This window comes from Phyllobates terribilis, unplaced genomic scaffold, assembly GCF_046119375.1.
Source record: "Phyllobates terribilis strain yellow unplaced genomic scaffold, ASM4611937v1 Scaffold_8__6_contigs__length_399053987, whole genome shotgun sequence".
Lineage (NCBI taxonomy): Eukaryota > Metazoa > Chordata > Amphibia > Anura > Dendrobatidae > Phyllobates > Phyllobates terribilis.
In genome coordinates this window covers 134,335,294-134,362,048 of record NW_027362768.1, presented here as the reverse complement: position 1 = coordinate 134,362,048, position 26,755 = coordinate 134,335,294, and the positions used below count along the sequence as shown (strand labels likewise).

Here is a 26,755-nt window from a genome sequence, read left to right as displayed (position 1 = left end):
TGACCTCCCCTCCAACTCCCTCGTCTAAAATAAAAGTACATTTCTTCAGTTTTTCCGAGGAGCGCTTACCAGCCCGACGTCTCCTCAGCCAGTGCGGCCCCAGCAGCAGTATGATGACATCACCAGCGTGCTGACCTCATCACGCTACTGCACGTTGAGTGCCGGGACTGACTCGTGCTGCTCTGCACCAGTCCAGGCAACGCAGTGTTCAAATGTATTCGCGTCTGAAAGATGTGAATACATATGATTATATATGAATAAAGGAAGGGAATGGCGTCTCCCGAACAGCGTGGTGGGGTCATGTTGCCTTATGCTGAAAAAGAAATGCCCTTGTTTCAGAAGGACAACGACTCCAAACACGCCAACAAGTGGCAACATCCCAGTTCCAGACCAACAAGATTGATGTTATGAAGTGGCCGCCCGATCCCCAGAACTCAATCACATATTTTTCACATACCTGTACAGGGCATTTAGTATATTTTTTGTATTTTTTTATGAATTTCTATTCTAACATTGATCTGGTGCATCAGAGCCTGTCCGGCACCACAAGATGCCGGGAACACTACTACCTTCATAGACTACAACAAAAACATATGTAAAAGATGATTTCAAGACACGTAAGAGTAGAGGCTTCAAGTTTATTTGCTTTAAAATATTGCAACATCCTTTTCTCTTTTTTTTGTTCTTTTTCTTAAAAATAACAAAAAAAAAAAAAGATATATAACATGTCATCCATTCAAAAGTCACATTCACGTCACATTTAACACTGTTAGCTGTTCACAGTCAGAAAATAAACCAGTGAGAATTAAATAAAAAAAAAAAAAAAAACACCAACAAAATATATTACAAGAACTATATATATATATATATATAACAAAGAAAAGAAAAACACTGGTGGATTGTAGGGAGCGAGGCGGAGGTGTGCAGCGCCAGCTATCCAGAGAACGCCCGACGTCGTGTTCTCCCGCAATGCTTTTTGGATTGGTAGTGATCCCAAGTATGTGGTGCAGGAAGCAGAACCAAAGGTAACCTGCCGAGGGGTAGACTTTTGGGAAGGAAGACAAACTGAGGAGCTTGGTGACAAAGACATAGAAATGAAGGACATTATAAGGTCTTAGTGTTGTATAAAGCACCCTCTCAAATACAGAATCTTATTTATTGGGGCCCAGGAAGCCAAGAAATTAGAAGTTTGTGCTTCCATGAAAAGATAATCTCTGTGCTACTTAAAGCAGAATTCTGTCGAACAAGTCCCAATATCTCAGCTTCCTAAACCCCAGGAAGGTGAAGAATCAGATTTTGGCCATAATTCAGACTTTACAGCAGTTGCATGGAATAAGAAACAGCGACACTTTTGCCCATGTGTGGTGCCTGGCATTGCAGTTCAGCCTTGATTGAGCTGCAATACCAAATGCTGCCCATGAACAAGAGGGGCGTTATAGCCTTTGTAGTCTCATACAACCCCCCTACGCTTTAGTGTTTGTGTCTTGCACGGCCTCTCCGCGTGAGTCACTGTAGCACCCTTTTTACTGGTGATTACTGGCCCAAGTGTTTGGTTTTGCAGGCAAATGTGGAGACAGACATTCATTAAGTGCACATATTCTGCTTTGTGCAGAAATGACAGTACTGTTGTACATCAAGGGATGGGGGGAGAGGTTGCCTCTGTGACCCAGCGAGGGGTGCAGGTAAAGGAAGAACAGCAGGCCACTATTAGTACATGCAGCATAGTTTCCAATACCCCCAAAAAATCAAGACATACTACATTCAGGTGACTAAAATGTTACGGGCTGTGTTCACTTGCGCTGACATGTCTATGCTAAAAGGTGCAATCACTGTGCTCTATTTGCCCTTGGTGGGATGCGATTTAAGTTTACAATGCTCACCATCCACTTATAACCCCAATCTTCTGCAGTTGACCTGAGCTGACATTTACAATCGACAATTATAAAATTTGCCTTTCGCAATCATCTACTATTAGGAAATCATGGTCTTAAATTTTCATTTTATGGATGGAATAAAAATGGAAATGACCTCTTACTCTTTTGGGCTCGTCACTATACCATGGAAGGAAAACTTGGGGTACGGAGGGAGTAAGCAGACTTCAATGCCACTGAAGCCAATGTATCAGAATTTGTTCATTACCTTCAGAAAAATGACTGAAGTCGATATCTCCCCTATACATCCAGCGAGCGCACCCATCGCTTCTGACGGCATCGTGCTTACAATGAATATCAGGCTAGATGTTTGCACAAGTAAATGCACCCCCTATACCTCTAACCAGCAATAATTGAGACTCCAGTTATGACCGTTTTCCAGTACTGCCCAGAAACAGCGTATCAGACCATTGCGCTCATTAGCTATGTGTGTACAGACAGCATTAACCGTGATCACAAAGACTCCCACATACACATTTTTGCAGATTATGGTTTACAGAAAGTGAGGGCGCACCCCAGGTGGGTGAGGTACGATAGATCAGAACTCGATTATTAAGTGGCATCCATCAGGTTCACGTACAAAATGTGGGCCAAGTGTACACTAATGCCAACGGTGGGCAAAGCAGTCACACAGCGCGGTGCTTCGGAGAATGCATAGAAAAACATGCTATGATGGTACAGAAAATGGAAAACCTGAATATCCCCAAAAAAAGCACAAATTCCCCAACATGTCATATTTCATGACCTATACGTTCAGGACTAGTGTTCCCATTGGGTACATACAATGGAAGCAGCAGGAATATTTATGGGAATGGCACCTACCAGGAAATAGGAGCTCAGGGACCATGTCGCCCCGGTGAAATCATAAGTTGGGTATTTAGGATGGTGCATAGACCATGGAGACACTTTACCAACCTGTCAGGACCTCTGCAGAGACCTTCTCCGAACCAGTCGCCACCTACAGTATAAAAGGCATGAAGAATACAACACCCCCTACCTCATCTGACCTCCATTGGAGGAGGCACTGTCAAATCCACAAATGACTTCTCCCTAACAACTTCTTTCTTGGCTCCACATATATACACAGAACTCTTTACCCGGAGGTAAACCACACCATGATTCACGCACCATCATGAGACAACTCACAGACCCAACTTCCATAACTGTATTTTTTTTGGACCCACGAAAAAAAAAAGGCTCCAATTGGAGAGAAATATATTAAACCTGAGATGTAAAAAAAAGGACAAAAAAGCAAAGCAAACATGATTAAAAAAAAAAAAGTAAAAGGTCTGGCGTCTTAGTGTTAAAATATGTTCTGCTGGATTTGTAGTTAATCGGTTGAAACCAGCGTAGTATGATTTCTTCCATTAGTAAAACAGAGGCTGGACCCGTCCTCGGTGTCCTCTGCACATGAGGTTACCAGCATCTCGCCAGTGCATGAGATTGGTGACAGTCACTGTACGGTGTTCTGCATCCATAGCTACCTCTGCACCACATCGCTGATCTCCTGCACGCAGGACAGTAAGTTATTAAGTACGGGGTTGGAGCCCTGGGAAGCAGACGATGCATTTCCTGCCCCAGCACCCGCGGAAGACACCTGCAGCTCCTGCAAACTGACCTCTAATCGACTGACGGCCTCACGAAAGGCAAATTTGTTCCGAGTTTGGGGAATGGAGTCAACGTATCCAGTGCAATAGTCCAGAAGCTGGTGTCCGGTGTCAACCAGTTGGCTGTTGGGTTGGGGAACGGTCAGTGCACTGGACAGGATTCCCGCACACTGCAAAAGAGCTTCTTTGCTTATTTTTTCTGCAGGAACCTTCTCTGCAGGTTGCTTTGACTTCCGTAACGCTCCCCTACCACCCACTGCTGCCCCATTGGAAAGCTTCCCTACTTGGGTAACGGGAGGTGGTGGTGGCAGCATGGGCCGGGAAGGCTTGGCTGCCCTGTCAGTGACGGGCGGCTGTGTAGGTGCGGTGGAGGCCGTCTCATCTGCAGGTTGCAGGAATCTTACATTTGGAGGAGGAGGGGGAGCACATTTAGGTTTCAGCCGGCGATGAGATGGGCGGTCTTTCTCAGAACCAGCTGGCACGTGTTCCTGGAGCAATTTGAAGGTGTGACCTAAAGAATCCATGCCAACCAGCTGAATATCTGTAGACACGTTCCTCGGGGATGGCGAAATGAGAACCGGCACTTTGTGGTTGTGAGTGGCCGAATGGAAAGACGAAGAGGCACCACCTCCGACATGCTTGCTGGGCGATGACCTCTCGTCTGCCCCCGTGCGCAGACCACCATTTCGCTCGCCACCTCCAGTCCGTGGAAGCAATTTGGGCTTTCCTCTATCTCTATGTGGCTGTTGGGGCGCCATATCTAATGCAGTTCTCGGAGGTTCCTGCTGGTTCTCCTCCGGCTGTGAAGACACTGAGGCAGCACGGTCCAACTGCACCTTAGTCCGATGGCAGTTTCTGGGGAGTGTCATGGACATCCTGTCTTGCTCTGAAACGACAGGAGACATGGACGATGTGGAATTTGACCTAGGGAAAGGTTTGGACTGATCCTCTGTGTTTCCTGGTTTTCCTGTCCGCAATCCAAATGTCTTTTTTATGAGACGGGGAGTGAAGAAGCCAGATATTCCTGTCCACCCTCCACTAACCCCCCCTACGGCTTCTTCTGCAAAACCCCGTTGAGATGTTCCCCCATAGCACTTATGGGAGGCTGGAGAAGCAGGAGCGTCTAGACCATCGAGTGCCTGGAAAGCCGCCAGCTCTCCAGTTAGCTCTGGCCTTTTGTGAGGCTGGTTCTCCATTTCCCGAAAGGAGCTGCTGCGTTTTGGCGGCTGGGGGGCACTCTTTTTCTTCATGAAAGAGCTAAAGAATCCTCCCTTTCGGTCACGTGTAAATGTGGTTTCTTTGGAGTCTCCCAGTAAGCTGCTCGGAGATTTGTCCCTCTGTTTGCGTGGAAGAGCCGGGGAGCCACTTGCTACAGGAGATCCACGAAGAACTCCTAAGAAAAAGGGCAAATAAATCTCAAAAATATCGGTCGCATGTAAAAAACAGATTCTTGCCAACATGGCAGCTCATCACAAACGTGGAATAGACACGAGAAAGTCTCCGAAGACAAATAACGCAACATATCTGCATCTCTATTACCTGGCGTTGTGCTTGAGGTGGAGTTATCTGACGAATCGCCGGTGCCTTCAATGTTCTCCTTATTCTCCGCTTTCTTCTTCAGGGTACGGGATTTAGAGGGCAGCAGGGGAAGACGGCTCTGATAAGACGTCGTGGAGGAAGCGGTGCGCCCCAGCTCTTCAGCGACCTCTGCAAGTGGAAAAACAAGTCAGATCACATCGGGAATACACTAAGTGGTTATACTGACCACCAAGAAGCCTTCAGCTAGATTACTTCTCATTTATATTGGTTTAAAGGGGATGTAAGTAAAGTTTTCACTATAAGCTTTGTTATTAGTATATTTAAAAAAAAAAAAGCAACAAAAAGGATTTTATCCACCCTCCCCAGGTCCAGTGCGGTTACTCCTGGTGTCTTTTGTCGATAGCACTGCAGCCAATCAGTGAGCTCAGGGGATCTTCCGAGATGACACGGGTCGCTCACAGCCGCTGAGCTCACTGTCGACATGACGTCTGCGCTGCTGCCAATATCAGACATTGGGAGCAGCGGTGGACTAAGTGCTGGACCCAGTGAGGGTGAGTAAAGCATAATGTTTTGTTTCTTTTTTACCACTAACGGAGATGAAAGGAAACAACTCCTTTATTATAGTTAATCAAATTTTTATAATCTTGAAGTGTTTACGCTGGAAAAGCTCCTGAGACAAAGGTCAAACACATATCGGCACTTATTCACTTGACTGAGGGCAAAAACAGTGTCTTTTTGGCCTCTTCTGGCCCATATACGTCTGTCTACAGCATCATAACCATGATTTTGTCATACAGAGAATTTCAGTAAAACGTCCTTAGCCTATCACATATTCCACTTTATAGACATTCATACATCCAGAAGGCATGTGTCAGGGAAATATATCAGTACCTCTGATGAACGCAGTGTGAATCGACCCCTGAAATGTTAGGGTATATTGCTAGGTTACCCCATAATTTTATGACACGCGAGTGCATGACTTATGGATCCGAAATATCATAAGAACGAAGGGACCAAATTATTTTTTTTTATTTTTTCGACAAAGCGACACTCCTGGCTGCTCTGCTTTATAGATAAACTGCAACACCGCCCAGTCCACGGTAAAGGGGGCTGCATCATATTTCGCTATACAGCAGTTCTGCTGTGCAAGGAAAATCTATGAAGAAACCACAGAGCTAAACTAGCAAAATGGATCAACGAGGGCTACAATGAAGAAGTGATGACAAATCATAAGCCATGATGGAAAAACCCCTTTAACAAGTCACAAGGACTACTCAAATCTCCATTCCCATTTTGTTAGGTTAAAGAGGTTGTCCACTACTTTTACAATGATGACCCATCCTTAGGATAGCGCATGAATGTCTGATTGGCCGGGGTCCGTCACCAGGCACCCCCGCCGATCAGCTTACTTCCTGATCAGCTGGAAGTGCTTACTTGTGAAGCTGCTTTATCTTCTGATAGTGGCCGCCGCAGGGTACTACACATCCACCTATTAATTTGAATAGGAGGCGGATGTGCAGTACCAAGCCTCGCATATACCAGAAGATGGCCAGCTCCACAAGCGAGTACTTCAGAGCAGTGGCCGCCTGATGACAGAACCCGGCAGATCAGACATTGATGACCTACCCTAAATATAGGCCACCAATGAAAAAGTAGCAGACAGCCTCTTCAATATGAACCTACCCTCATTTATATTGGAGTCATGGAACATTGTTTCGAAGGCTTGGTGCGTCTCGGCAAAGGAAGGTCTCTCGGTGGGATTCCACTGCCAACCTAAGGGAGCGAACAGCACGTACTGAGAAAATGGTTTACAGAAATTAAATCCCATATCATGCCACTTAGCTTTTAAAAGCCTAAATGTACAAAGAGTTAAAGGGCCTTTACACTTTTTGAAACTGAGTGTATAAATCATTATGAAATAGAGACAGCCCAATCCGAACTCAGAGAGCGCCAGCGTCACCGCTCAGACTAGTGAGTTACACTTCTTTATTTTACAATGATCCCTGGCCCTGTGGCCAGTTTTGTAAAAGGTGTGGAAAGCCCTAATAATAATAATAATAATAATAAACGTATGCATTCAATATCAGGGACACCACTCAGCTCTTGAAGCAAGACAAAGTTACTCACAAGCTCTCATTAGCTCATAGACCTTCGGGGGGCATCCTTCTGGCTGCTCCATGCGATACCCTTTCTCCAGCAAGTCATAAACCTGGGACAGGTCGATGCCAGGGTAGGGGGACATGCCATAGGTAGCGATCTCCCATAGTAATACGCCAAACGCTACACAAGAGATGGTACAGTTATCGATTAGAAGAAAACACAGCTTTGGGAAAACAAAGTTTTTCTGTGAAGTATAATAGTCTCAACAAAGTGAAGCCAGTGCGCCAAACAGACGATCGAAGTTGTTGTTTTTTCCTAGCTCCCAGTCAATTGTTATTGTCAAATGAAGAACCTGCATCTGATCAAGCATTTCCTCTTTGGTAACTGGAGTCAATTCAGATGAGAGGACATCTAGCAAACATCCCAAGTATGACGCTCCGTGCACCCTTGGTGTGGCCAAGAGGCTTTGTGCATCGCTCCGCCCACTAGTTTCACACGTCCCCGCCTTTCTTACGGGTGATTGATACCGCTGGATTGTCTAGAGTATTGTCTGCAGAGAAAGCTTAGGCAAGCCAGCGTGGTCAATCACCCGGGAGGGAGTCGGGAACATGCAAAACCAGTGTGTGGACCAAGGGTGCACTAAGCACCATAATTAGCATATCTGATTAAACTTCAGTCTTTGCAGGACGAAGGCAGCAATTAGGACACTGAAGGTGTGATTTTTATAGGGCTCATATCCTCTACATTGCTGTGTGCTTAGTTTATACTGTCAGTTTGGGCTCACAAACTCCATCATCATATACAGCTGCATATTGTTATATGAAGTAACAGACACAAGTCCTTACCCCAGACATCTGATTTTATGGAGAAAGTGTTGTATGCCAGACTTTCAGGAGCGGTCCATTTTATAGGAAATTTGGCACCGGCATGAGCTGTGTATGTGTCTCCAGTCATAAGACGAGACAGACCAAAGTCAGCCACTTTCACCACATGATTTTCCCCAACCAAGCAATTCCTTGCAGCAAGATCCCTACAAAGAAGGAATAGTATATTAGTCAGGAAAAAAAATTGCAATATGATCAATTCAATGAGGTGGTGTATGCCGCTCACCGGTGGATGAAGTTTTTCCTCTCCAGATATTCCATGGCGGAAGAGATCTGTGTGGCCATATAAAGCAGAACGACAGCAGTCACTTCCTCCCGGTTACATTCCCGGAGATAGTCTAGCAGGTTCCCAAAGTGCATGTATTCTGTGACTATATAAAACGGGGGCTCCAGTGTGCAGACACCTAACGGGACAGGAGACGTGAGGAGGGGAACATTTCATACCCAATAGATTAGACATCCCTTCAAATCCACTCCCTTTCTGTACTGACCTAAGAGTTGCACCAGGTTGGGATGTTTGATCTCTTTCATGACAGCAGCCTCCTTCAGAAACTCTTCTACCTCCATAGTGTCTTCCTATGGATGAACGTCACAGGTAATGAGGAGCAATAACCAGTTTTAGTAGAAATAGAACTAAATAAAAATGATCTATAAAAAAATGTCTGCCAGTTCTGCAACCACCTAGAAGGAGAACACCATTAGCTTTCAGTGCACGGACAAATAATCTATATTACCATGAATGGATAAGTTATTGCTGGTATTCAAGTCACACTTCAGATATAAACTGCTGGGACCAGGACGGGATTCACACATCCATGTCTCGCGGTCTGAGCCATGGACCAGCTGCGGGTTCTCCTGACTGAAACGCCATAGCCTAAGCATATATGAGCTTTGGGGTTCGGGTCAGGAGACCGGCGGCCGGGTCTGTTCTCTGACAGTGAAACACGGATGTGTGAATCCAGACTTAGTCCCAGCAGTGTTATAGCAGGGTCTTCAGTGTCATATATTGGGAGGTAGATAACCTATAAGTCAATGTCTGACCCTTTACAAGTCTTGCCACATGGCAGGACATTTAGCGAAACCAGGGTCTTAAGCAAAAAGACAGAATTTAGAGGGGGAGACAAGTTGCACCAGCGATACTCTATGCGTACCCAAGCGGCGAGCACGCTCGAAGCCGCTGCTATTCTTACCTTGAGCGTTTTTACAGCTACGGTGAGGCTATATTTCTTCCAGACCCCAACATAAACTTCTCCATATTGCCCCCCTCCCAGCTTGTGCTTCATGGTGATGTCTGTGCGTTCCATCTCCCACTTATCGTGAATGGGGGACACTCCATAAACGGTGGGCTTGTTGCACTTAGGTGCAGGGTAGTGTAGGATAGTGACCAGGCCATCGGCCACGGTGGAGTGATGGTGGACCAGTTCAGCCAGTGTGTTGAAACGGCTCTCTGCAGTGACGTAGACCTAGAAGACAGACAACTCTCCGCATGACATGTGCTCTGTGTGTACGGGTCTCTATAAAGATAACTATGTGCTGAAATAACATCCGTTACACCCTGTCCCTATGTTCCCATGTCAGTCTCACCTTGCCATCAGAGGCAGTGTTTATGCGGTAGTGGTAGACGCGACCCTCGTAACGTAGAGAAATGGAGAGCTGACCCGGGCTGCTCTCGCTCTCTCGCACCAGGAAGCTGCCATTAATAAGACTACTGAGCAGATACTCCGCCGCACTCCGAGACACCGGGCCGTGGTACCAGGAGTGTTTCTCAAGGCTGTTGACAGGAGTGATGTAATTACTGGGCACCCAGCCCTGGCCGTTCTTAGACAGCACCTCGCACCATTCTCCATTCTGGTTATAGCACAGCACGCGCAGCTTTTCTCCTGCAATAAAATAAAAGCATATTAATATTTTAGAGTTAAAAAAAATAAAAATAAAAAACGTCAAATCTTTTATGCACTGAACGATAAATCCAATACTAGACTCGTACTTCTACAGTGGTCTGTGCAGAAGACTTTTCAGCAGTCTCACTATCATAACAGACAGAATTACAATAACAGGCAACACCGCTATATACAGAAGATAACCAAAGATCCAGCATTCATAATAGGTGATGTCACAGCTCACCTCCTCCGCCTCCAGATCCGGGCCAGAGAGTTATAAGAGGCAAATTTCTGCGTTATGCCCATGTGGCTGCTAAAAAGTGGTCTACACAGTCTTAGTGGTCAGTTGGGAAGCTGCACGATTTCGGTTTTTTATTTTATATATAGATAGAAAAATTAAAAACAATATTAATAAATTAAAAAAAAAATGATCTAAACATTAGATCATTTTCTGATGACACCTTCCCCTTTAAATGTCATTCATCACCCCTTCAGATTCTCTGCATAACACGATAAGTCGGTTTTGCCTGGAAAGTTATTTTAAAGCGGTTGTCCAGGTTTATCACGAAAGTCTGCAGTCTCTTTATGTGACTGCAGAAGTGTGAATCCTCACATTGCGAATAGTGCGCACTGTCATGATTCTCTGGAGCCGAGACTGGGCGGTCATGTGACTTCAAGTATGTGATATGCATACTCCCGGCCACAATCCAATCAGACGTGCGTGACCTTTCTCAATGAACTTCTACACATCTAGTCTGAATGTGGCCGGGAGTATGCATATCACATACTTGCAGTCACAAGATCGCCTGCTCTCGCTGCCAGCACAGGAGAATCGTGACTGCACGCACTGTTCGCAGTCTTTTGTGCCAAACCTGGACAACCCCTTCAGCACGGTGAGAGTCAGGAATAAAAATTCTCCTAATTTAAATTTTTAAATTGGAGAAAAATAAAATAAAAAAAATATTAGGGGACTGCAGACTTTACTGGTGAGATTAAGTTTACCGCTATCTTGGGAGAACTAGTAGACTGGGAAAATAACACAAAGGACACAGAAGATCGAACCTTTGGTGATGCTCAGGGTGTTGTCTCCGCTGGCTACAAAATCATAGAGTGCAAGGAAGAGGTTGGGGTCGCTCTCTGCTGCTCCCAGCAAGTTCTCCTTGGAGCTCCAGCGGATGGCGTCGTTGAGCGATTGTGGTTCGGAGTCACTGCCATAAGGACGGTGCAATGCTTCTAGGAAGAAGAGTGGAAAGATAAGACACCTGGCGATTCACCGTTATTATCTCAGTTATTGCTCTTTGTGGTTCAGTAATACACATTATGTACTGAGTCAGCACAACATTCCTAAGCGATAACTAAACGCACCGCAAGTGTTAAAAATGTATAAAATGAGTAATAAGAACGCAAATGTCCTATCAACGAGAGGGAACAGATTATGCATCACAAGAAAATGAACTCCCATTTCTAACAAGACTTAACTGTTGTACAAGAAAAAAAAAAGTTTTCTTCAACTTAGGTCCCGTCCTCTTATACACAAGTCATTTTCATATATAGAAAAATAAATAAGACCAATTTTTTTTTTTATTCTCTTTCCACCACTTTAGGACCATTTTCATGAACATTGACCCCCCATATATTTATCACCAGTAACCCACACACTGCCTTTGGGGACAGCGTTAATACTTTAGTACTTTTCTGCATTTTTAGGCATATTTTAACCCTCCCTTACCCACGGGGTATAAAAAAAGAACAAAAACCATCTCTAATTACACAACACTTGAGAAAGATAAAAGGCTGCGGAACTTTGTCAAGGTCATTTACACCTCAGTGTTTGATATATGGAAGCCAGAGAGACCGAAAAGCTTCTTCTGAGCACGGGTCACTTTCATCTCTGACCGAATGTTAGGTCAGATAAAGTCCTCACCACCAGAGCCGGGTCATGGCCATGCGAGGTCTCCATTCCTAGTGACTTTATAGCGCTGTCATTTAGGGAATTCCCCAATGTAAACCCCCAAGTCCAGCAGTCTCCGTGCTAAAAGAAGGGCAGCAATGTTTTGTGAGAAGAGCCAGACACCGGAGAATCCGGGACACAGACACCATGATAAAAATAAATGACACAGAAAGACGAAAAACAAGAGGGCAGGTTTCCAGGCTCCTCCGCCGACCACTAGACAGCGTTTATTTCTACCATGACATCACCCGCATCGTGCGCCAGTTATAGGCTGGACGTGTGTCATCTCCCAAAATAACCAGGACCTGCACCATTTCACCCAGCCAGACCATTCCCCGACTACAGGAATCGTTTATGTGCATTCTGCATGATGAAAATAGTTTACACAAACTCAAAATACGGGATTTACAAGATCTATTACAGGAGCGCAACACTTCATATAACGCTGCCTGCACACAAACAAGACACTGGAGACGCTTTACTGTGGAAATCCAGACCCTAAATGTACATTCCCACATTGCAAAATCAAAGTAGACGGATGACAGAATCACCGCGTATTTACAGTAAGGCCAGCCGCGGGAGAGGACGGCGCAAGCACCCCCAGCCGCGGGAGAGGACGGCGCAAGCACCCCCAGCCGCGGGAGAGGACGGCGCAAGCACCCCCAGCCGCGGGAGAGGACGGCGCAAGCACCCCCAGCCGCGGGAGAGGACGGCGCAAGCACCCCCAGCCGCGGGAGAGGACGGCGCAAGCACCCCCAGCCGCGGGAGAGGACGGCGCAAGCACCCCCAGCCGCGGGAGAGGACGGCGCAAGCACCCCCAGCCGCGGGAGAGGACGGCGCAAGCACCCCCAGCCGCGGGAGAGGACGGCGCAAGCACCCCCAGCCGCGGGAGAGGACGGCGCAAGCACCCCCAGCCGCGGGAGAGGACGGCGCAAGCACCCCCAGCCGCGGACCGGACCAGCTGCAGCGTCCTAGTGACAGTTCCTAACCGTAACAATTACTCAGCCACAAATTTTTTCTTGCTCTACTGCTTTCCCACAATGAACATTAATAAATATCAAATTGCTGGGAACTCCAAATTTTTAGAATGGAAGCCCTAAGCCCCCAAGTGGAGAGGTGGTTTAGCATGAGCAGTTAGGGCACTTCATACAAAATCTATGAGACTAACAGTGATGGATGTGGGGTCACAGATCAGGGTCCCCCGGCGGACTCCATCCTGTGGTCAGGTAATAAACATTATGAGAAGATCCCATGCAAGATAAAAGAGCTGTATCTAAGGGCGTCTATACATAAGGTAAAAGCTGGCTGAAGCCCAGGATTTTTATAGGATAAGCTGACCATCCAATGTGTGTGGGGTCCCCAAACAGATTATGTTAGGATCGGGTGGTTGGAATTCAATCGCCCAAACCTTTTATTTGGTGTGGAGATAAGATGCCGCGGGGAGGAGTCTGGCAGTGGCTCTGTCATAGAGAACACAGGGACGCTGAGCTGATTGTTCCTGAGTATGGGAGAGTTAGCCGTCGGCTGAACGACAGATATCTAATGTGTATGGTGAGCATAAACCCAGCGTGGTCTCAGCTCTCGTGTGTCATACATCAGGCAGTGTACACACATTTCCCTGGGCACAGAAGAATTAGAGGATTCATTTTCTGGATTCATTATAACTGACTGAGCAGACAACATAAAAAGCGCATACCAAAAGGCAATACTTAGCTCTGGGAGCAATAGATCAGCAAGAACGGGTTAAAAATAGCCGTCTGTCCCATAAAAGAAAATCATAACAATGCAAGCAAGTAGACTGTCAGCTCAAACTATATATAATGTACCTAACAGTAGTGGCACATGATAAACACAATATATTTTATATATTTTGTTGTAGCTGCTCTCAAATGATCATCAAACGACTGTTCCCGAGCAGGTCATTACCATAAAAGTCACGATTCTAGTTTCCGATCATCCATCAAGGATGGGTTGTTATGAAAACCTTTGTATCTAGAGAGAACTGGGCAACAAGTGATGAGCATTACAATCGTATCAGGCAAGTCACACGATATTACAGCTCAAACGGCTCACAATGATCGCAGCAGCTGGTAAGTCTCATACAGAGTCAAAAATCTCAAGTTTGTGTTACATCAGCCATACAGTGCACTTGTTTTCTCAAGGTGCACTATATATTCCAGCCTATTAGCCACACAGTGCACTCGTTTCCTCAAGGTGCATTATATATTCCAGACCATCAGCCACACAGTGCACTCGTTTCCTCAAGGTGCATTATACATTCCAGCAATTAATTGACTATATGATCAATAAATATATGGCCATAAAAAGGGGCTTGATTCACTCTAGTGTCATCACTTACATCTCACATCTAAGACAGATCCATTTGTTAAAAGATGCCTGACAGATCCCATTGACATCTAAGAGATTGTTCAGGTTTACAAGACCTTTAATAGCAGATTACGCTATTTTTACCATCATATACCAAAACTAGGGCAGTATGGTGGCTCAGTGGTTAGCACTGTTGCTTTGCATCGCTTGGGTCCAGGAGTCAAATCCCACCAAGGCCAACATCTGCAAGGAGTTTGTATGTTCTCCCTGTTTTTGTGTGGGTTTCCTCCGGGTTTTCCAGTTTCCTCCCACACTCCAAAGACATACAGATAGGGAATCTAGATTGTGATCCCCAATGGGGACAGTGATAATGATGATGTCCGTAAAGCGTTGTGGAAATTAATGGTGCTATATAAGCGAGTAAAATAAAATATAAATAACCCCTGAAGAAAAACAAATACCGTAAATGATAGCCTAAATTATCTAGTAACTACTACTAATCCTTATAAACTACAGTTGAAGTATTGGACAGTGTCTGTATAGTGAACACTGAACAATATCCTCTGAATGTTCGGCCCCGTCTGCACCACACCTGGTCAGATTTCTAATATACAGATTGAAAAATCCACTACTAAAACTGCAATATGGAAAACAAGGACTAAAATAACATTATAAAGTGTAGCAATTAACATATATGTCATGGAAGGAAGAAAATCAAATTACAAAATGAAAAAATAAATATATATAATACGATGCAACATCATCCTATGTAGAACCAGGATGCATCAGATAAGAAAACACAATGGCAGCCTATAGGGAAACACTAACACTGTATATCATCACACTGCGGGCTGGGAAAACAACAGCAACGTAATAAAGTGTAACTAACCCATCCTAGCCCAAGTCTACTAGAAAATAGTGATTATGATGAAGACATGAAATCTTACCCTGTGGATGGAGCTTATTTTGCCGGACGGCCTTTTCCCAAAATGCTGCGCTAATCATGTGTCCTTTTCCATCCAAGACACCAGGAGAGACCGGGACAAGTATCATGACCGACAGACTGGAGAGGCGGCTAGCAGCGTGACATAGATGCTGTCTGTACCCACTTTGCAAGTGTGAGCACACTGGCACGGCGGCAGAGGAATGTGAAGAGCTGGGAGGGACGGGTGGAGACAGATGGAGGAGGACGGGGTCCGGTTACAAGCTCTGGCTTGCTGCACCAGTTGCTCCATTTATTGGGAGTGTGGATGGGAAATGTGACGGAAAAAATGTCCTAAGTATTTCTTATAACTACAAGGGATGGATGGGAAACCAACAGAGGGCAAGGGGGGTATACACATAAACTATCATTTACAGCAGTTAACACAAGGTTCACTTAAAGCCGGACCCTCTACTAGGTACTATATACAAAGATACATACACGGTAAAATCTAGGACACAGGACCACACTCCTGCCTAATACTAGGTTCATGGAAAACTGTCCAAAACATGTAACACCTGCTCGAGATCAGCTCTTCCTGCAATTCTCAGAAATGTCTACATTTCCTAATCAAATAATTGAAGAATAATTGATAAAAAGGCAAATTATCAGGTCTGGAGTCCATCATCCCATCCCATGTCCTACAAGCATTTAAACACATATGTATGGATTACCATGACAATCTATGGGTGTAACGGAGGGGAAAAGAATAGATCCGGGGTTCACATCTTTCAGCGGCCGTGTGCCAAAGTCAAAAAAGCAGTCCAGTAATCCCTATTATAATTTAGGCCACTTTTGTTGCATAAATTAGAAAGTGATTTTGTCGGGTTGAACTAGACCCTTCCACCATCTGCTAAGCATCACCCAAAAAAGTGGATGGAGCTGGCATAAAAAAAAAAAACACGCCAAGAGTCACAAAAGTAGTGAGCAATGAAAATAAAAATTAAAACTTTCCTATGGTAGATTTCTGTTAAAAAATCTTGATGAATCAGCCACTATAAATATTAGAACACCCTGATATTTCCAGATGTTGGGGAGAACTAAGGATCTGCCATGTGAATATATATATATATATATATATATATATATATATATATATATATATATATATATATATATATATATATATATATATATATATATATATATATATATGGCAGATCTGAAACTTTGCACCTGTATTATTCTGGGTTGCAGAAATAAGGGCTGCGGGCACTCCTGATGCGGGTGCACAAATAGGATTCCACTCCAAAATAAGTAAAAGGATGAATTTGGCACTCCAAAGATTATTTGTTGCATCAATCTTTGGACCGCCAAATTCATCTTTTTACTTATTCTGGGTTGCAGCCCCCAAACTTTTAGAATTTAGCACCTCTTGTGAGTAAAAAGCCTCATCAGTGAGAGGATCGTCTTTTATAAAGTGCAGTCGTGACTTCCAGACCACTCAGTAAATGTCATGTGCACGGCAGGACTAATACATTTTCCAATAAGGCAGAAGAGGCGCACACTTCCGAGAGGAGCAGACGGCAGCTGGGTGGGCACAGGGGATAGGGAAGCTGCATGTGTGTCGGCCCGATGTCTCTCTGGTGCACGGCTTCTCTACCGCAGCTGTTGCTCTGATACACCCATGCTACAGGCATGCAGCAGCTGGCTCAGACAAAGCCACCATGACTGGCCAAACACCACCAGCAATTAAAGGAGCACTGAACTTACAAAGCAGGAAAGAGAGAAAAAAACAAACAAACATGTACTTGTTTGTCTGCAAGGTGATCTACAGGCTCCAAAAATCATAACCTAGGTGAATTATGATACTTTTTCCTGGAACTTTGTTTTTCAGATATAGAACAGTTGTGGGTATAGGGTTTCAGACATCTCATTCACTTTAATGCTACTGTAAAATGCTGTGCTTTTTCCACTGAAAAAAAGCAGCGTGGGCACAAGTCCTTACTGTAGTTTTCCCCCTTGAGATGAAAATGGCTTAGCACCAAACAAGTCTCAAAAGCATCAAAAACAACATCAAAATGTGCCTAATTCACAATGGATTTTTTTTGCCATAGCTAACAAAAAAAAACACTACATGTGAACATAATTTAAAACCCTATTCACACATTTTATTTTTTTATTTTATTTTTTTTTAATCAGCCTCTGGTTTCATGCTACAAAAAAAAAATGTTGCAAAAAGCAGAATTTTTCCAAAACAATGCTGTATGTGAAAACCCAACATGGGGTCAGTGTGTGACTGCTGCAGACAATCAGTGGCTGCAGAGGCTGGATGCCAAGCTTCCCTGGGACCACAGCTCAGCAGAGTCATGCTGTCAGCACTACAGGATGTGAGCGGCACTGACTGACTGCAGTGGTCCCATGTTGGAAGCTTCTAAAAGATCGGGATGATTGCCTGATTTTGGAAGTCTTAAAATACACCTACACACAAACAGCTCCGTCTTTCCAGGGAAATGACACAGAAATGCTCCAAGGCATCCTATAGAGGAAATTAGAGACGACATGTCAAGTGCACATCCGGAAAGGCTTCTCTGAGCCAAAACCATTTACATTAAAACAATCTTACACACTATTTTCCCTGAATTTACACAGAATTGCTATGGGGCATGTCGTGGCCAAAAATTCAAGAAAAATTTCCTACCTCATATCCTGAATTACACGGAGGTGGAATTAGTTTGTAGCCCTGTGTCTCCAGGCTTTCCAATCTCTTGCTAGCTGAGAAATCACTACTTCGATCTGCATAATCCCATTTATACTCGATTTTATTATTTTTATTTCAAGATTATCCACCATAAAATTCTGTCAGGTTCTTGGAAATGGTGGTGAATTTTCCATCGCAAATCTGAAATAAACGTGCTAGTAGGTCTACCTGTCCTCTTACAGATATTTCTCCATACTTCTCAATGGAAAATGATGCCAGCTTTCCAATGAAATAGGACCTTGAAACATTATTAAATGCATCAGAGGGTATGTTCACCTTGAGGGTTTCTAAAAAAATATATGTTTTTAATTGTTTTTGTGTATGGTTTTATTTTATGCTATATTTTTCATATGGTTTCATCGGGAACAATATAACGGAGCCAGAACACATCAAGGAAAACTGGAAAGAGTACAAGGAGCACCTCTAGAAGAACGACTCGGTGATACGGGAAGATACTGACACTGGATATGATAGAGTCGAACATCCTGAAAGACAAAGTCATTGCTGAGATAAAGCTTCTGACAAACAAAGACTGGATGTAACAATATTCCAATATAGCTAATGAAGTCTACTGAAGCAGCAGTTGTGGTCATCAGACGCCTGGGTCAGCAGATATGGACAACTGGTAAATGGCCCAAAGACTGGACAAGATCGGTGTTAATTCCTATTCTGAAGAAGGAAGATGCTACCGACTGTGGAAACTATCTGATTATTGCATTCGCACCTCATGCCAGCAAAATACTACTGAAGATCCTACAAAGAAGGCTACTGCCTTACTTTGACAAAGAGCTGCCAGAAAAACAAGCAGGATTCATTAAAAGGCAGAGAAACAAGAGGTGTGATTGCTAACATTAGACGGATAATGGAAAAAGCCAAAGAATACAACAAGGAGATCTAGATTTGCTTCAATGACTACACAAAAACCTTCGCCTGTGTTGATCACCAGTAACTTTGGAAAGCCATGAAGGATATGGGTGTGCCGAACTATCAGCCTCATTAGGAACCTTTACATCGACCAAGAAGCAACAGTGTGAACGGACCACGGCGACATGGCATGGTTCAAAGTAGAACGAGGTGTCAGACAAGGCGGCGTCTTGTCACCATTTCTGTTATGCAAGAGATTGATCAGACACCAGGTATAAATCATAAGATGTTGTGCCAAAGTCCCCAAAAAACTAAAGTGGAGAGCAAAAAGAGGACAAGGGGTACAAGAAAGGCACCAAACATCTTAAATGTGAAAAATATATATCAAATACCAATATGCAAGAAAAAGGTATACATTTTATTAGATTCACCAAACAGACACCATAGGTAAAAACATGATTTAAAAAGACAAGGATCCCCTAGAAAAAAACACATGTATATATCATAATAACTACAATGTGTATATCATCATAAATATGGGTGGGCACATACAGATAGACCCAGTAGGTCTGAATTATCACAATGTGATCTAAACAGAATAATAAATAAATATTAAATATAACCAAATGAATACATATAATCGTAATTTCCCAGGGAAGTCCCTTAGCCGTATTCACAACATAACCTAAAAAATAATGTAGTTTCAAGCCGGACAATCCCTGAAGAGAATAAAGGGAAACATACTGTATTATACAGACCACAGGTGTCCACAAGGAGGGAAAAGACCGAAAGATTTTTAACCCTACGTGTTACGCCATCCTACCATTGCTTTCTCAGGGATATAAATTTGCATCAAAACTCAAGAGTGTTGGCAGGAAAAACGCTGTTTAAAATACGTGAGTTTCTGATGTAGGGTTTTTTTGTGCGCGTTTTTACTTGCATTTTTTTCCTCATTCATTTGAAAGGGTGAAAGACGCTGAAAGCATGGAAATGCTGCAGATTTGCAAAAATGCTTTGATGATTCAAATCTGCCAGGAAACGAAAAAAAAAAAAGATGTGAATGAGATTTCAGACATCTCATTCACTTTGCTGCTACTGTAAAATGCTGTGCTTTTTCCACTGAAAAAATGCAGTGTGTGCACAAGTCCTTACTGTAGTTTTCCCCCATCTAGATGAAAATGGCTTAGCACCAAACACATCTCAAACGCATCAAAATGCGCATCATTTACAATGGGTTTTTTTTTTGCCATAGCTTGCAAAAAAAAACTACATGTGAACATACTCCAAAGCCCCATTCACACTTTTTTTTTTTTTTTTTTTTTTAAATGAGTCTCTTGTTTCATGCTACAAAAAAAGTTGCAAAAAGCAGAATTTTTCCAAAAACAATGCTTATGTGAAAACCCTCCGAAAGGGGTTATCCAACATGGGGTCAAGTGAGTGACTGCTGCAGACAATCAGTGACTGCAGAGGCTGGATGCCAAGCTTCCCTGGGACCACAGCTCATTAGAGTCATGCTGTCAGCACTACAGCATGTGAGCGGCACTGACTGACTGCAGTGGTCCCATGCTGGCCACTTGTAAAAGATCGGGATGATTGCCTTATTTTTGAAAGTCTTAAAATACACCTACACAAACAGCTCCGTCTTTCCATGGAAATGACACAGAAATGCTCCAAGGCATCCTATAGAGGAAATTAGAGAAGAACATGTCAAGTGCACATCCGGAAAGGCTTCTCTGAGCCAAAACCATTTACATTAAAACAATCTTACACACTATTTTCCCTGAATTTACACATAATTGCTATGGGGCATGTTGTGGCCTAAATTTCAAGAAAAATTTCCTACCTGATATCCTGAATTACACGGAGGTGGAATTAGTTTGCAGCCCTGTGTCTCCAGGCTTCCCAATCTCTTGTTAACTGAGAAATCACTACTTCGATCTGCATAATCCTATTTATACTCGATTTTGTTCTTTTTATTTCAAGATTATCCACCATAAAATTCTGTCAGGTTCTTGGAAATGGTGGTGAATTTTCCATCGCAAATCTGAAATAAACGTGCTAGTATGTCTACCTGTCCTCTTACAGATATTTCTCAATGGAAAATGATGCCACCTTTCCAATGAAATCGGACCTTGAAACATTAAATGCATGAGAGGGTATGTTCACCTTGAGGGTTTTTAAAAAATAAAAAAAAAATTTGTAATTGTTTTTCTGTATGGTTTTATTTTAGGTTATGATTTTGTGTATGGTTTTATTTTATGTTACGTTTTTCATATGGTTCATTGGGAACAATATAACGGAGCCAGAACAGATCAAGGAAAACTGGAAAGAGTACACGGAGCACCTCTAGAAGAACGACTCGGTGATACGGGAAGAAACGGATACTGGATATGATAGAGTCGAACATCCTGAAAGACGAAGTCATTGCTGAGATAAAGCTTCTGACAAACAAAGCGACTAGATGTAACAATATTCCAATAGCGCTAATGAAGTCTTCTGAAGCAGCAGTTGATGTCATCACACACCTGGGTCAGCAGATATGGACAACTGGTAAACGGCCCAAAGACTGGACAAGATCGGTGTTAGCGTCTTCCTTCTTCGGAATAGGAATAAACGACTGTGGAAACTAATCGGACTATTGCGCTCATATCTTGTGCCAGCAAAATACTACTGAAGAGCCTACAAAGATGGCTACAACCTTACTTTGACAAAGATCTGTTAGAGGAACAGGAGATGTGATTGCTAACATTAGATGGATAATGGAAAAGGCCAAAGAATACAACAAGGAGATCTATTTTTGCTTCATCGACTACAGAAAAACCTTCGACTGTGTTGATCACCAGTAACTTTGGAAAGCGATGAAGGGTATGGGTGTGCAGAACCATCTGGTCAGCATCATTAGGAACCTTTACATGGACCAAGAGGCAAGAGTCCGATCGGACCACGGCGACACAGCATGGTTCAAAGTAGAACGAGGTGTCAGACAAGGCTGCATCCTGTCACCATTTCTCTTTCAATTTATATGCAGAAGCTATTTTAAAGAAGGCTGGACTTCCCCCAAAAAGAAGGAATCAAAATTGCTATACGAATCAGCAACGATACATAATTGAAAGCAATAAGAGTAAATGGAATGAAGGACTTATTACGGAGTGTCAAGATGGAAAGCTCGAACATGGGACTGCTACTCAACACAAGGAAGACAAAGATATTGACTACTGCCAAGTACGACAGGGACACATTTGAGAAGGACGGTAACGAACTGGAAGTTGTAAAGGACTTCAACCTACTAGGATCAATGATCACTCAAGATGCTGCAACGACACTGGAAGTCAATAGGAAATTACAATGAAGTCACTGGACAAGGTCTTCAAAAATCGAGGAACATTTCACTGGTGACAAAGACACGGCTCGTACATAGTCTAGTCTTTTCTGTGGTAACATACAGAAGTGAAACTTGGGACGATAAAGAAACAAGACCCTGGTGAGAAGACCCTGGTGGACCTATCTAGGCTTGCGCAAGATCAATCTTCCTACAAGAGCGTTCATCCATCAAGTTGTCATGGCTCAAGATCGAGCTGAAGGCCGTTCAATAATAATAATAATGTGCGTGTGGAGCAATAGAAAAACAGCACTGTGTACGCCACATGCATGTTATCACATTCAAATGAGTAGGAAACAGAATTTGAAGCAGAATCCATTCCAAATTCCAGGGCTGTGGAGTCAGTAAGCTAAACCTCCAACTCCTCAATTTCCATGACTCCGACTCCTTCATACATGGCTCATGTTTAAGAGATAAATTTACTGTAGCACAGATTCATCTCAGCTAAAAGTCTAGACCCTTAGATCAGGGTCATATCAGTTCCCAAACTCTTATGAAAAAATATTCCCCACAAACTGCATTGAACTACTGTACCCAATTTATTATATATTTTAGGAGTCGGAGTTGGTCCATTTTATACCGACAGATTCCGACTCCACCAAGATGGACACCGACTTCGACGCCCTGTTTTTTACTGAGATGCATATACAGAAACTCTCTGCAATCATAGCCTTAGAAAGAAAATCCTTAATGGAAGGAAAATTACACAACGGATCTCAATGCAAGCAAAGAACAGATGTTCAATGTGGATTTTGATGCAGACTTACCATGGATTTTACTCTATACAGTAAAATATGCAGTTTTTCCAGAAAATAAACATGACACCGCCCTTAAAAAAAATAAAATCTGCATTGCGGGGATATTACTCATGTAGCGGAGATACTTGATCCCTATCCACATGCATTGCAGTGTAAATAACTGCAGATCTGAGGGGCAGTGTGTCCGAGCTCAGTATTATATTCAATCTTTCAAAATTGCTGACAACAGCGTCAACTCGATGTCCATACGTGAAAGGGGTTTCCCGCCATTATTTACTGTATAGAACATAAAATTACACAATATTGATAATGCATTTGCTGTTAAAAACTGATCCAGTAAAGAGTTGACATTTACAGTACAGACCAAAAGTTTGGACACACCTTCTCATTTAAAGATTTTTCTGTATTTTCATGACTTTGAAAATTGTACATTCACACTGAAGGCATCAAAACTATGAATTAACACATGTGGAATGATATACTTAACAAAAAAGTGTGAAACAACTGAAAATATGTCTTATATTCTAGGTTCTTCAAAGTAGCCACCTTTTGCTTTGATGACTGCTTTGCACACTCTTGGCATTCTCTTGATGAGCTTCAAGAGGTAGTCACCGGAAATGGTCTTCCAACAATCTTGAAGGAGTTCCCAGAGATGCTTAGCACTTGTTGGCCCTTTTGCCTTCACTCTGCGGTCCAGCTCGCCCCAAACCATCTCGATTGGGTTCAGGTCTGGTGACTGTGGAGGCCAGGTCATCTGGCGTAGCACCCCATCACTCTCCTTCTTGGTCAAATAGCCCTTACACAGCCTGGAGGTGTGTTTGGTGTCATTGTCCTGTTGAAAAATAAATGATGGTCCAACTAAACGCAAACCGGATGGAATAGCATGCCGCTGCAAGATGCTGTGGTAGCCATGCTGGTTCAGTATGCCTTCAATTTTGAATAAATCCCCAACAGTGTCACCAGCAAAGCACCCCCACACCATTACACCTCCTCCTCCACGCTTCACAGTGGGAACCAGGCATGTAGAGTCCATCCGTTCACCTTTTCTGCGTCGCACAAAGACACGGTGGCTGGAACCAAAGATCTCAAATTTGGACTCCTCAGACCAAAGCACAGATTTCCACTGGTCTAATGTCCATTCCTTGTGTTCTTTAGCCCAAACAAGTCTCTTTGGCTTGTTGCCTGTCCTTAGCAGTGGTTTCCTAGCAGCTATTTTACCATGAAGGCCTGCTGCACAAAGACTCCTCTTAACAGTTGTTGTAGAGATGTGTCTGCTGCTAGAACTCTGTGTGGCATTGTGTGGTCTCTAATCTGAGCTGCTGTTAACCTGCGATTTCGGAGGTTGGTGACTCGGATAAACTTATCCTCAGAAGCAGAGGTGACTCTTGGTCTTCCTTTCCTGGGGTGGTCCTCATGTGAGCCAGTTTCTTTGTAGCGCTTGATGGTTTTTGCAACTGCATTTGGGGACACTTTCAACGTTTTCCCAATTTTTCGCAATGACTGACCTTCATTTCTTAAAGTAATGATGGCCACTCGTTTTTCTGCACTTAGAATTTGTATTATGGCAAGAAAAAAGCAGCTAACAGTCTATTCAGTAGGACTATCAGCGTGTATCCACCAGACTTCAGCACAACACAACTGATGGTCCCAACCCCATTTATAAGGCAAGAAATCCCACTTATGAAACCTGACAGGACACACCTGTGAAGTGAAAACCATTTCCGGTGACTACCTCTTGAAGCTCATGAAGAGAATGCCAAGAGTGTGCAAAGCAGTCATCAAAGCAAAAGGTGGCTACTTTGAAGAACCTAGAATATAAGACATATTTTCAGTTGTTTCACACTTTTTTGTTAAGTATATAATTCCACATGTGTTAATTCATAGTTTTGATGCCTTCAGTGTGAATGTACAATTTTCATAGTCATGAAAATACAGAAAAATCTTTAAATAAGAAGGTGTGTCCAAACTTTTGGTCTGTACTGTACATCCACAGTAGATTGCCCCCTGGTGTTCAGATTGTATAGCACTGTGCACGTTCTACTGCTCACACATGCCCAGTTACTCCCAGGTCTCTGCATACTGATCTGATCACTGCACAGAAACCAATAGAAATCGCTTTCTGCCTGCTTGTCAGGAAAGGCGCAGAGCCTGTGCAGTAACATGGGAGAATAGCCAAGAAGATTGCTCTGAAGAAAATGCAAGAACTACTATATGGTCAGCTGCCAGAAGGGGAAGGAAACCAATATGGTCTGGTGCCCGTCCTCCACAGTACAAACTAGTAACATCAGCACAATATAATAATAGCAAATGAAAAAAAAGGATATTATGCTAGAAAAAAACCCTGGGACTTACTGCCATACAGCTATTAACATAATACTGGGATTTTTAGTAGGAAATGATTCATGGGATAAAGTATGTACAGAGCTCAAACTGCAGCTCTATACAGTCAAACACTGTGCACAGAAAAGAAATGGCAAACGTGAGCACATGATTAAGGCCATGTTCAGTATTTGGTCAGTATTTTACATCAGTATTTATAAGCCAAAACCAGGAGTGGGTGAAAAATGAAGAAATGGTGACGTGTTTCTATTATACTTTTCCTCTGATTGTTCCACTCCTGATTTTGGCTTACAAATACTGAAGGTGTGAACGTGGCTCAAGAGAATGATCTGGTGTAGGAAACCTATTAATGACTATTAGGAAATTCTGAGATACAAAGTCCTTCATTCATAACCTCCAAAACGCCAAGGTCTCATGCAAATGTCTTTGAAAACTTGATCTGAGCTCAGACCAGAATGCACGAGTTCTGGTCTCCCGACCCGCAGACAGTCTGTGCATTGTAATGAAGGACCGTGGCAACGTTCAGGTGGAAAAAAAAACTTCAAAACTCCATTTATTCTGCCTTAGATGCGACGTTTCGACCAGCCAAAGGTCTATTCCAAATCACTGGCAGCGGTGGTCGTTTACTGCTCATTGCACAAGTAACAATAACATCTAGAGGGCCTCTGTTCTTGAGAAGTAACTTGCATTGCGGGAAAGGACGTCCCAATGAATCCAGCATTGGCCCTATTGAACATAGGCATTACCCATCTCCCATACAAGAACAGTTGGCTCTGTTCCTTTATATTAACCGCGGCCAGACAAGCCCTGGCCTCTAAGTGGAAATCCCAATCTGCTCCATCAATGGACGACATCTGGTGGAGAATGGAATCATATATCTCTTATGAAATGATTCTCTCATGGGACGGATCGAAAAAAGATAAGACCCAACAACGCTGGTGTGCATGGCCGGAAATTAAAGCACTTTTTCATAGCCAAAAAATCTTAGAGGTAGTCATTTTGGAGAATACACCCTTTTTTCCTGGTTTCCCCCTTTTCCTCCTCCTTTACTGAGAGGTTGGCGTATATTTTGCTGCCTTTCCTCTCTCTTCCCCCAGGTTCATGTCACTAGAAGTTTCTTGTTATTTTCTTTTAGATACTTTATTGTACTTTATATCACATGTGATGTACCCGATACCCCTCTCATGTTATATTTAAAAACTTCAATAAAAAATTGTATTGTTTAAAAAAAAAAAAAAAAAAAAAAAAGAAGTAACTTGCATTGACAAGCACTTAGCAATTTTAAACCCTTTGCCAAGAGGACAAAAACCCCTTTAAGTCAAAAGCCTGTGTGTATAAAATAGACAGATTTCAATTAAAACTGTGCAATGCTTCATTTTTCCTGTTGTGGCGCTGTACAACCAAACTATGACTTTTTAAAGCTGGCATGTAATACTGTCCTTCCTGCCCAAATCCTTGACGGACGAGTCAAATAAAAACAGGGCCTTACCAGGATATTGTGTCGTGATGAA

General features: G+C 43.2%; 1 protein-coding gene across 3 annotated transcripts in view; it reads right to left on the bottom strand.

The window, feature by feature from the left end:
- Window positions 1–631: 631 nt before the first annotated feature.
- Window positions 632–26,755, bottom strand: part of ABL2 (ABL proto-oncogene 2, non-receptor tyrosine kinase) — a 39,846-nt gene continuing 13,722 nt past the window's right edge. The window contains exons 1-11 of one of the 3 annotated variants that reach the window (XM_073643333.1): window positions 15,168–15,343; window positions 11,004–11,174; window positions 9,646–9,941; window positions 9,252–9,524; window positions 8,553–8,637; window positions 8,288–8,465; window positions 8,023–8,207; window positions 7,205–7,357; window positions 6,761–6,850; window positions 5,078–5,245; window positions 632–4,931 (exon numbers count right to left, since the gene is read on the bottom strand). In XM_073643333.1, the coding sequence (XP_073499434.1) occupies window positions 3,412–4,931; window positions 5,078–5,245; window positions 6,761–6,850; window positions 7,205–7,357; window positions 8,023–8,207; window positions 8,288–8,465; window positions 8,553–8,637; window positions 9,252–9,524; window positions 9,646–9,941; window positions 11,004–11,174; window positions 15,168–15,273 (3,225 nt within the window). In that variant the 5' untranslated portion in view covers window positions 15,274–15,343 and the 3' untranslated portion in view covers window positions 632–3,411. Of the gene's footprint in view, window positions 4,932–5,077; window positions 5,246–6,760; window positions 6,851–7,204; window positions 7,358–8,022; window positions 8,208–8,287; window positions 8,466–8,552; window positions 8,638–9,251; window positions 9,525–9,645; window positions 9,942–11,003; window positions 11,175–15,167; window positions 15,344–26,755 lie in introns of those variants that run through there. The other 2 variants (XM_073643331.1, XM_073643332.1) reach the window with 2 other exon arrangements.